Below are 10,539 nucleotides of genomic sequence, written 5' to 3'. Positions count from 1 at the left end.
GGTCATCTCCTCATAGTCGTTCATTGCACACGAGCTTTTTTGCCCTCAAGTCTGGTTAACCTTATAGGCTGCCGAGACTGAAGGTTAACTGATACAGGCGCTAATGTAGTCCCACTGCGATCGCGTTAATTAGCAGACTTTTGAGGAAGGTGTACTCTTTCTGTTGCTCTCCAGTGACGTTTTATGTCTGTTTGCTACCTGCATGTACTGAGTCGTGGTTTTTAACACTGCAGCCAAATTGTTCTTCGGGATTAAAGTAAAGAGCTGAACTGAATTGAAAATATGAATCACACGTTTATAATGTGGAGGTTTTCTTATAGGATGTGAGAGCTGAAGTGCTTATTATACCTTGATGCTCCCCTTCACAGTACCACCATAACCTATAGGCCTGAGCCACGCTGCTGTCAGGCCCGCGGCTACTGACCACATCCAAACCGGGTGGGGGCACAGTTTACTTTCTAAAAGATGTGAAGGCCACACTAAAGCCAGTCTGGTACCAGTAAACGCAGAGACGCCATAGTCTAAATCAGTGTTTCTCAACCGGGGGTCCGCGGACCCCTAGTGGTCCGTGGTGTAATTGCAAGGGGTCCGTGAAAATAAAATATCTTTAAAAAAAAGATCCTATGACATTTATAGAAATAGGATTATTTTACTCAAATGTGACTGAGACCTTTATCCACCTAAACTATAAAGGGTAACAGGACTTTTTTTCTCTAATTACATCTGTTTCACAAGTGTAATTTATTGTGTTTTAATAAGAGATCTCGCTCCCGTTTGCATTGTTAAAAGTTACTGCATAAAATTCTGTTGTTACATATATCTGAAAGTTACTGAATACATATTCTGTTTTGGTACATACACTACCGTTCAAAAGTTTGGGATCACCCAAACAATTTTGTGTTTTCCATGAAAAGTCACACTTATTCACCACCATATGTTGTGAAATGAATAGAAAATAGAGTCAAGACATTGACAAGGTTAGAAATAATGATTTGTATTTGAAATAAGATTTTTTTTACATCAAACTTTGCTTTCGTCAAAGAATCCTCCATTTGCAGCAATTACAGCATTGCAGACCTTTGGCATTCTAGCTGTTAATTTGTTGAGGTAATCTGGAGAAATTGCACCCCACGCTTCCAGAAGCAGCTCCCACAAGTTGGATTGGTTGGATGGGCACTTCTTTGAGCAGATTGAGTTTCTGGAGCATCACATTTGTGGGGTCAATTAAACGCTCAAAATGGCCAGAAAAAGAGAACTTTCATCTGAAACTCGACAGTCTATTCTTGTTCTTAGAAATGAAGGCTATTCCATGCGAGAAATTGCTAAGAAATTGAAGATTTCCTACACCGGTGTGTACTACTCCCTTCAGAGGACAGCACAAACAGGCTCTAACCAGAGTAGAAAAAGAAGTGGGAGGCCGCGTTGCACAACTGAGCAAGAAGATAAGTACATTAGAGTCTCTAGTTTGAGAAACAGACGCCTCACAGGTCCCCAACTGGCATCTTCATTAAATAGTACCTGTTAGAGCCTGTTTGTGCTGTCCTCTGAAGGGAGTAGTACACACCGGTGTAGGAAATCTTCAATTTCTTAGCAATTTCTCGCATGGAATAGCCTTCATTTCTAAGAACAAGAATAGACTGTCGAGTTTCAGATGAAAGTTCTCTTTTTCTGGCCATTTTGAGCGTTTAATTGACCCCACAAATGTGATGCTCCAGAAACTCAATCTGCTCAAAGAAGTGCCCATCCAACCAATCCAACTTGTGGGAGCTGCTTCTGGAAGCGTGGGGTGCAATTTCTCCAGATTACCTCAACAAATTAACAGCTAGAATGCCAAAGGTCTGCAATGCTGTAATTGCTGCAAATGGAGGATTCTTTGACGAAAGCAAAGTTTGATGTAAAAAAAATCTTATTTCAAATACAAATCATTATTTCTAACCTTGTCAATGTCTTGACTCTATTTTCTATTCATTTCACAACATATGGTGGTGAATAAGTGTGACTTTTCATGGAAAACACGAAATTGTTTGGGTGATCCCAAACTTTTGAACGGTAGTGTATATCTGAAAGTTACTGCATAAGAATTCTGTTTTGTTAACTATATCTAAGTTACAACTGAAAGCTCTTATTTTTGCCCCAAAGAGTGAATATATGCTATCATGCAATTTAAAATGCAGTTTCTACTGTTTCTATCAAATTGCAACCCCCCTCCCCCAAGATCAGGTGGAGGAGTCCTCAGGGTAGATCAAAAATACGCAGGGGGTCCAGGACCCCAAAAAGGTTGAGAACCACTGGTCTAAATACATACATTCGCTCAGACGTTGCAGCCTGTCGACCAGTTGGTTGTTGCCCGCCGCCTCCCCCTTGTGGTGAAAATTGGAATGACATGTGTGAGGGCTTCACAGAAATAAAACGACCACAGAACTAATCAAAATATTCATATATTCTTATCAAATTCATCCTTATCAAATAACTACAAAATACATAGAATTAAAAAAATAAACAAAAAAATGTCACAATAAAAAGCAGGACACTGGGGAAGGAGCTGAAGGCGGGCACTGCATGTCCCTGACAATCAGCTACAAGTACATTCTTGTCTCAGTGAATTCCCACTATACAGCCATAATAAACAGAAGTGGTCACAACAGTACAGCAGATACTCGGAGTACACGGAATGGACTGGACAGACTACAATTACCCATCAAATTCCGGACTTAAATACAAGTTAACGTGATTCTCTGGAAAATAAGAGAATTCTTGGTACGGTGTTGGTCCAGGAGGTAATAAATACCCTGCCTGACAAATGAAGGGAACGACAGAGAGACAAACTGATACGGGAAAAAAGAGAAAGTGAGCGTATGTGTGCGTGTGTGTGTGTGTGAGAGAGAGAGAGAGAGAGAGAGAGAGAGAGAGAGAGAGAGAGAGAGAGAGAGAGAGAGAGAGAGAGAGAGAGAGAGAGAGAGAGAGAGAGAGAGAGAGAGAGAGAGGATGAACAGACAGGTTGATAGATGAACAGACAGGAAGAAAGATAGATAGAGAGAGAGAAAGAGAGGATGAACAGACAGGTTGATAGATGAACAGACAGGAAGAAAGAGAGAGAGAAAGAGAGAGAGAGAGAGAGATGGGGGGGTAATGCCCCTTTTCCACTACATGCTACCGGCTCGACTCGACTCGCTTCTGTGTCGTTTCCCATTACCGTAATAGTAGCCCCCTCGGTGTAGCTGGTCGTCATAGCGACGCCTGGTTTTCAATTTCAAAATGGACTTTTAATTTAACTGCCACGGGCGTATTACAGTACAGGATGCCGAATCTAAAAAGTGTGCCTGTTCATTCCTATAAGAATTGCTCGCCTGGCGCATGCGCCGAAAGAGATTCTGGCTTCCGGGTTACTTCCGGGTACATGCGCCCCCCCCCCCACTGAATATGCGCAGTAATGTTACTCCCATCATTCCTCTAGGCTATGAGAACAAACGAACCGCGTTCAGGATCGGGCGCTGCGGGTTCATGGATGCTATGCTAGCGGACTTCATGGATAAAAACAAAATAAACAATGACGAACTCCGCTTCGACCGCGTCGGTATTTAGAAACGTCGGGTGATAGCCCATGCGCGCATTGGCGACGCAGTGACGCAAAATGACGCAGTGACGCAAAATGACGCAGTGACGCGTTTCTCTGACCAATCAGAGGTCTGTGTTGCTTTTGGTACCCGCTCCAGTTTTGTTTTTTTAATCTCGACAAACGTGGTACCAGTAAAGTGGTAACAGTGACCAAAGTGCCGGTACTTTCCAGCGAAGGAAAGCGAAAAAAGGGCGAGTCGAGTCGAACCGGTACCATGTAGCGGAAAAAGACACGTACTGTAAACGGACAGAAAAACAGAGACAGAAAGAGGGACGGTGAAAACCAGAGAGAATGTGTGTGTGTGTGTGTGTGTGTGTGTGTGTGTGTGTGTGCGCGCGCACGTTTTATAATTGCTTCAGTACATCCAACAATTAAAATGGCACTAAAAAGTTTGTGGTACCCAGCCAGGTTAGATTCTCCAAAATTCGGCGGACATGCTTAAATGTAGACGTGTACAAAACCCCACGCTGGGCAGAGCGTCCCATCCCACGGGTGTAAGTCCACCTTCAGTGCGTGTTCCTCTTCACGTCGCTCTGACGCAACGTGGTGTCGACTTAACGTGGCACGGTGCGATCACGGCGCTTTCTGGGTCCTTTTGGTAGATCAGGCAGTTGAATTTTCAAAGTTCAGGCTCCACACGTGCGAGGGTCCTCCACCGCTGTCTCCGAACTCCCCCAAGTCACAGACGACCCCCCCCCCTTATACGTAACCACGCCTTCACCGCCATCCCGCAGCGTTGAGCGCCCCGATCCCGCCCGCGTGGCCCTCCGGGGCTCTAGCCCAGCTGGCCCCGCCTGTCGCTCTTCAGGGAGTGCCTGGTGCAGCTGGCGCAGCAGAAGCTGGAGTAGTACGAGTTGGTGCACAGCCGGGCAAACACGATCAGCTCACAGTTGGCGAGCTCAGGCTGGTCCACGCACTCCGGAGGCACGTCCGAACCTGCGGCACAGCGACCACCATCAGTTTTACCACACCGTGACGAAACACAACCTTTAAGTAGAATAATACAAATCACCCAAAAGAAGCTGCCCTGACAAGCAATATGAATATGTGTCTAAATTGAAATAAGTATGTATATAAATATCTTTCAGTGGGAGGACCTGGGAGAGATCAAGGCGGTTCCTCTATCGGCAGGTAGAGAGGAGCATATCAGTGGAATCCCTTCTCTCCCCAAATCACTCTTTCACACCCCCCCGCCATTGTACCCGGCCAATTACCAAACTACTTCCGAGCCGTCCCGGTCGCTGCTCCACCCCCTCTGCCGATCCGGGGAGGGCCGTCCTCCGGAGTCGCCAGCCGCTTCTTTTCACCTGACAGTGAGGAGTTTCGCCAGGGGGACGTAGCGCGTGGGAGGATCACCCTATTCCCCCCGATTCTCCCCCCTCCCCGAACAGGCGCTCCGACCGACCAGAGGAGGCGCTAGTGCAGCGACCAGGACACATACCCACATCCGGCTTCCCACCCGCAGACACGGCCAATTGTGTCTGTAGGGACGCCCGACCAAGCCGGAGGCAACACGGGGATTCAAACCGGCGATCCCCGTGCTGGTAGGCAACGGAATAGACCGCCACGCCACCCGGACGCCCGTCACTCTTTCATTTTGACCCCGGCTAGGTAGCATGGCTTTCAATGCTACCACGTCTCACGTAGGTTTCATTTTATTTTGTGGCCTTTGTCCTGTGGGTGGGTTATTACGTAAGCTCCAGGCCCTAAACGCGGTCTTTAAGGAAACATTTGACATTTTTGGAAGTCCGTCTTTATATTCTCTGCTCAGGTAGTACATGTGCAGGTTTCATTTTCACAGGCACCCATCCTTGTCTTCATACTGGACACACAAATTCAGCTTGTCATCCACAGTCCAATGCAGTTAATGGGGGACAAATCCACGATTCTCATTCAGTGGGGGGAAAAAACAGCACTCCGCCATTCAGCGAAGCTAACATGATGCTACACGAGTATACCGTAGCAAATCTGAGTGGTCCTTATAGAAATTTACAAGTTTTTGGGTATCCGGGAAGCGGTCTATTCCGTTGCCTACCAACACGGGGATCGCCGGTTCGAATCCCCGCGTTACCTCCGGCTTGGTCGGGCGTCCCTACAGACACAATTGGCCGTGTCTGCGGGTGGGGAGCCGGATGTGGGTATGTGTCCTGGTCGCCGCACCAGCGCCTCCTCTGGTCGGTCGGAGCGTCTGTTCGGGGTGGAGGGGGAACTGGGGGGAATCGCCTGATCCTCCCACGCGCTACGTTCCCCCTGGTGAAACTCCTCCCTCTCAGGTGAAAAGAAGCGGCTGGCGACTCCACATGTATGGGAGGAGGCATGTGGTAGTCTGCAGCCCTCCCCGGATCGGCAGAGGGGGTGGAGCAGCGACCAGGACGGCTCGGAAGAGTGGGGTGATTGGCCAAGCACAATTGGGGAGAAAAGGGAGGGGGGGGGGGTCCATTAAAAATTACAGCTTTTACTTGTGCCTGTCCCCTACCTTGCTCTTTCCTGCAGCAAAACTTACAGGACATAACCAGCAGTGTCGTCCCTGCAGGCCTGCAAAGGGAACCCAGCAGTAAAAACCACCGGGAATCCTGGAAACGACCTCTAAAACTCGGTACGACAGTGCTGCTGTCACATCATGTTGGGTTTGGCTGAACCATGCCGTGTTTATTTGCTCTGGACAGCGATAGTGGATTTGTCCTCCAGTAGCTGCTATGATGTGCGGATGATGTGTCCAGCATGAGGGAAAGGGTGGATGACTAAAAATTAAACCTACCAATGTGTTACTGAATAAGTAATCGACTTATAATAAATGGAAATTTAAAAAAAAACCACAGGGCTGCGCTAGCGGGGTAAACCCAGCCAGAAAGAGCGACGGGGCGTAGTCCTCACCCGGATGGGTTTCCTTGATGACCCTCACTTCGGCTGTGGCGCTGACGGAGTAGATGCCGGTGTAGGCGTTGCAGGTGTAGGTGCCCTCATCGGCCGGCTGCACGTCGTTCAGGATCAGACTGCCGTCAGAGGACAGGAAGACGGTGCTGCCATCCGGGCGCACCGGTATACCGTTTCTATGGCAGACACAGAAGAAGATAAAGAGACCGGCTAGAAGACTTAGACGTTACAACCTGGATATCACGCCAAAGCGTGTAATACACCCGCCGGGGCAGCGTGTCAGTGTCACGGTTCGCCTCGCTCAGGCGTGAAAAGTACACGTGTGTGTGAAGGTGCAGTGCCAGCAGGGGGCGATGAAGAGGTGAAGGCAGGTTAGGGTTAGGGTTAGGGTTAGGGTTAGGGTTAGGGCAGGGATTTTGGAAAATGCTGTATGCTTCTTTTCGTCCGTGGAGAATTGTTGGCACTGAATCTGAACTGAGTTAATCATCGCCCCCTGCTGGCACTGCACCTTCATACACGCGTTTACTTTTCACGCCTGAGCGAGGCAAACCATGACAGTGACATATTGGACGGGCGAGTGTATCACACGCTTTGTCCACGAGGATTTAGACAAAGAAAGTCCCCCCCCCCCTTTTTTTCGCCCCAATTGTATCCAGCCAACTAGCCCAGTCTTCCCGAGCTGTCCCGGTCTCTGCTCCACCCCCTCTGTTGATCCGGGGAGGGCTGCAGACTACCACATGCCTCCTCCCATACATGTGGAGTCGCCAGCCGCTTCTTTTCACCTGACAGTGAGGAGTTTCACCAGGAGGACGTAGCGTGTGGGAGGATCACGCTATTCCCCCCAGTTCCCCCTCCCCCCAAACAGGTGCCCCGACCGACCAGAGGGGGCGCTAAAGCAGCGACCAGGACACACACCCACATCCGGCTTCCCACTCGCAGACATGGCCAATTGAGTCTGTAGGGACGCCCGACTAAGCCGGAGGTAACACGGGGATTCAAGCAAGCAACCCCCGTGCTGGTAGGCAACGGAATAGACCGCTACGCCACCATGACGCGCTTGGTCTGAAGTCTAATAGGGTGAATTACGCGGCTAAGTTGGTCGGAACGAACTCATACCTGGACCAGCCCACGTTGACGTTCTCTCCAGACACCACGCAGGGGAGCATGGCGGTGCTGCCCTGAGAGACAAGGATGTTGTTTGGTGCTGTGGTGATCCTCAGGTCCGCTGGGGGATAAGACCAGGACAAGGTGATGTAACATGAATGCCCTTTGGTGGTCGGTTCATCCAAAGCATACATCAAGTATTATGAGTCCATGTAAATTTATTACACATGTCCCCAGGGGAAATCAAACCCCTAACCCCGGCCTCCCCCTCCCTTCCCTTTATCTCTCCAATTGTATCCGGCCAATTATCCCCTTCTGTTGATCCGGGGAGGGCTGCAGACTACCACAGGCTTCCTCAGATACACATGGAGTCGCCAGCCGCTTCTTTTCACCTGACAGTGAGGAGTTTCACCTGGGGGACGTAGCGCGTGGGAGAATCACGCTATTCCCCCCAGCCCCCCCCCCCAACAGGCTTCCCGACCGACCAGAGGAGGCGCTAGTGCAGCGACCAGGACACATACCCCCATCCAACTTCCCACCCACAGACACGGCCACTTGTGTCTGTTGGGATGCCCGACCAAGCCGGGGGTAACACTGGGATTCGAACCAGCAATCCCGGGGTTTGTAGGAAATGGAATAGACCGCCACGCTTCCAGGACGCCCCAACCCTGGCCTTTTTGATGCCATTCAGTCACATAAAGGCACAGATAATAATACCACCATTCATTTGCCCCAAAAGCCCTTTGATACACGAGACAAGACACAAAGGATGATGTGTTGAAAAGCTCTTAAAACATGTGGTAAGGATGTGAATAAAACATGTGGTCAGGATGTGAATAACATGTGGTAAGGATGTGAATAAAACATGTGGTAAGGATGTGAATAACACATGTGGTAAGGATGTGAATAAAACATGTGGTAAGGATGTGAATTCAGCGATGGCACCGAGCTGAACCCCTCTCATAGGTTAGCATCTGCATTAAGATGTATGATGCTTATCATTTATCACCTATCATGCACTGAGATGCATCAGTTTCACTCCCTCATATTGTCTGACTCTAATATGCCAGGACTGTGATGGTCTGGCGGCCTGTCCAGGGTGTCTCCCCGCCTGCCGCCCAGTGACTGACAAGCGGTTTGCATATTGGATGGATGGATGGATGGCAGGACTGTTCCGTGGCTGAACTGACCCAGCGGTGGTTGGGGCATTTTATTTGAGCCCTCTGACTTCCCGTCAAGCAGGTGCCGTCCTGTTCGAGTCAGAGAGCAGTACCGGATATGTATGGAGGCCTTACCAGCACACTTCCATCATACAAAACAGGTTAGCATCCTGCCCCATAACTGCCAATCAACACACACACACACACCTAGGGGCAATTTAGTGTGGCTGATTCACCTGACCTACAGGTCTCTGGACTGTGGGAGGAAACTGGAGCACCCGGAGGAAACCCACGCAGACACGAGGAGAACATGCAAACTCCACACAGAGGACGACCCGGGACGACCCCCAAGGTTGGACTACCCCGGGGCTCGAACCCAGGACCTTCTTGCTGTGAGGCGGCCGTGCTAACGTGCCGCCACTGCGTGTGGGATTATAAGACAGTACAGTCAACACTGACAAGGACTGATAAAAAAAGTAAATCTTCTCGTAACAAAAATTCCGGGGAGCAACAGAGTGATGGAGAAGCTGATGGTACCATACCCAGAACTCTGAGCTGCAGCTGCCTCTGCTCCAGCTGATGGTGGGTGGAGGCTGTGCAGGTGTAGACCCCCGAGTCATCTGACCTCAGCTGGCCAATGGTCAGCGCTCCGTCCGAGTGCTGGGTAAATCTGCAACGCAGGGATCAACCAGTCAGGATCTGTACCGAGACAGTGTCCCAGGACGGGAGAGCTGAGATACAGAATACTAATAATAATCTAATAATAATAATCCCAACCTTTCGGCCTTTTATTACTTTGTGGTTGGGCGCCGTTATTCATAAAATTGCTTTTTCCCCAATGCAGTTTTACTGAATTGTAATGCAATTCCATGAACATCACCCTTTCCCCAGACCCTCCCGCCCCCTCAAGAATAAAGAACACCCCCACCCCTCCACCCACCCACCCCAAACAATCCTTGGGTCTACACTGAAAAAATAAATAATAATAATAATAAACGTACCTAAATACAAGTAGCTTACAGGGCATACAGTGGATCAAATAGCCATTGGTAAAGTGCAACAGAATTAATATAACAAATACAGAACAATAGATCAGAGGTGTGAAAAATAAAATAGAGATAAGCTGAAGCACATACACAGACTACTTCTTAAGCTGCATCATCCCCAAATGATGAAGACTGCAAGGTTAATGTGTTGTTGGATTTACCATGCATACTAACAGAAAACATTTTCTCCTCTGTTGCAGAGAGGCTCTATATATATATATATACACACACACACACACACACACACACACACACACACACACAGATACATACATACACCTGGTGAGAAATAATAATATTCCCTATAAGAACGTTGGATTGGTTCTGTGCATCTGGCGCCCTCTGGCGGTGAACGGACTTTGCCATTTGCTGTGGCAAACCCATTGGTCAGCAGAGAAAACAGGGGGGGGGGGATAAAAACAAAACAATAGAAGATGCACTGAGCGCACAGTGACTAACAGTAATGCTAAAAGTATGGCCAAAAGAAACCACACAACACACAAGATGGTCCCATCGGCATAAAGTTGTAAGTCACCGCACTATGGCGAGCAAGTGGATAATGAGGTCAACACAAATGTTAGACTGACTGTACAACACACTGCCGTTAGCAGCAACATGGATGGCCAGTTACCCCAAAATAAACAGGCCATAGCAGCCATCCTCTTATAACTAGAACAAGAGCAGAGAGAGAGAGAGAGAGAGAGAGAGAGAGAGAGAGAGAGAGAGAGAGAGAGAGATT

General features: G+C 48.8%; 1 protein-coding gene across 1 annotated transcript in view; it reads right to left on the bottom strand.

Moving 5' to 3' along the window:
- Positions 1-4,391: 4,391 nt before the first annotated feature.
- The window catches only part of paplna (papilin a, proteoglycan-like sulfated glycoprotein), a 61,139-nt gene continuing 54,991 nt past the window's right edge, over positions 4,392-10,539 (bottom strand). The window contains exons 25-28 of the mRNA XM_056295447.1: positions 9,297-9,424; positions 7,607-7,715; positions 6,491-6,666; positions 4,392-4,552 (exon numbers count right to left, since the gene is read on the bottom strand). Coding sequence (XP_056151422.1) covers positions 4,392-4,552; positions 6,491-6,666; positions 7,607-7,715; positions 9,297-9,424 — 574 coding nt within the window. The remainder of the gene's footprint in view (positions 4,553-6,490; positions 6,667-7,606; positions 7,716-9,296; positions 9,425-10,539) is intronic.

This window comes from Lampris incognitus, chromosome 16 (assembly GCF_029633865.1).
Source record: "Lampris incognitus isolate fLamInc1 chromosome 16, fLamInc1.hap2, whole genome shotgun sequence".
NCBI classification, from domain to species: domain Eukaryota; kingdom Metazoa; phylum Chordata; class Actinopteri; order Lampriformes; family Lampridae; genus Lampris; species Lampris incognitus.
Note: the sequence above shows the minus strand (reverse complement) of the source record. Positions and strands in the feature narration are given on the sequence as shown.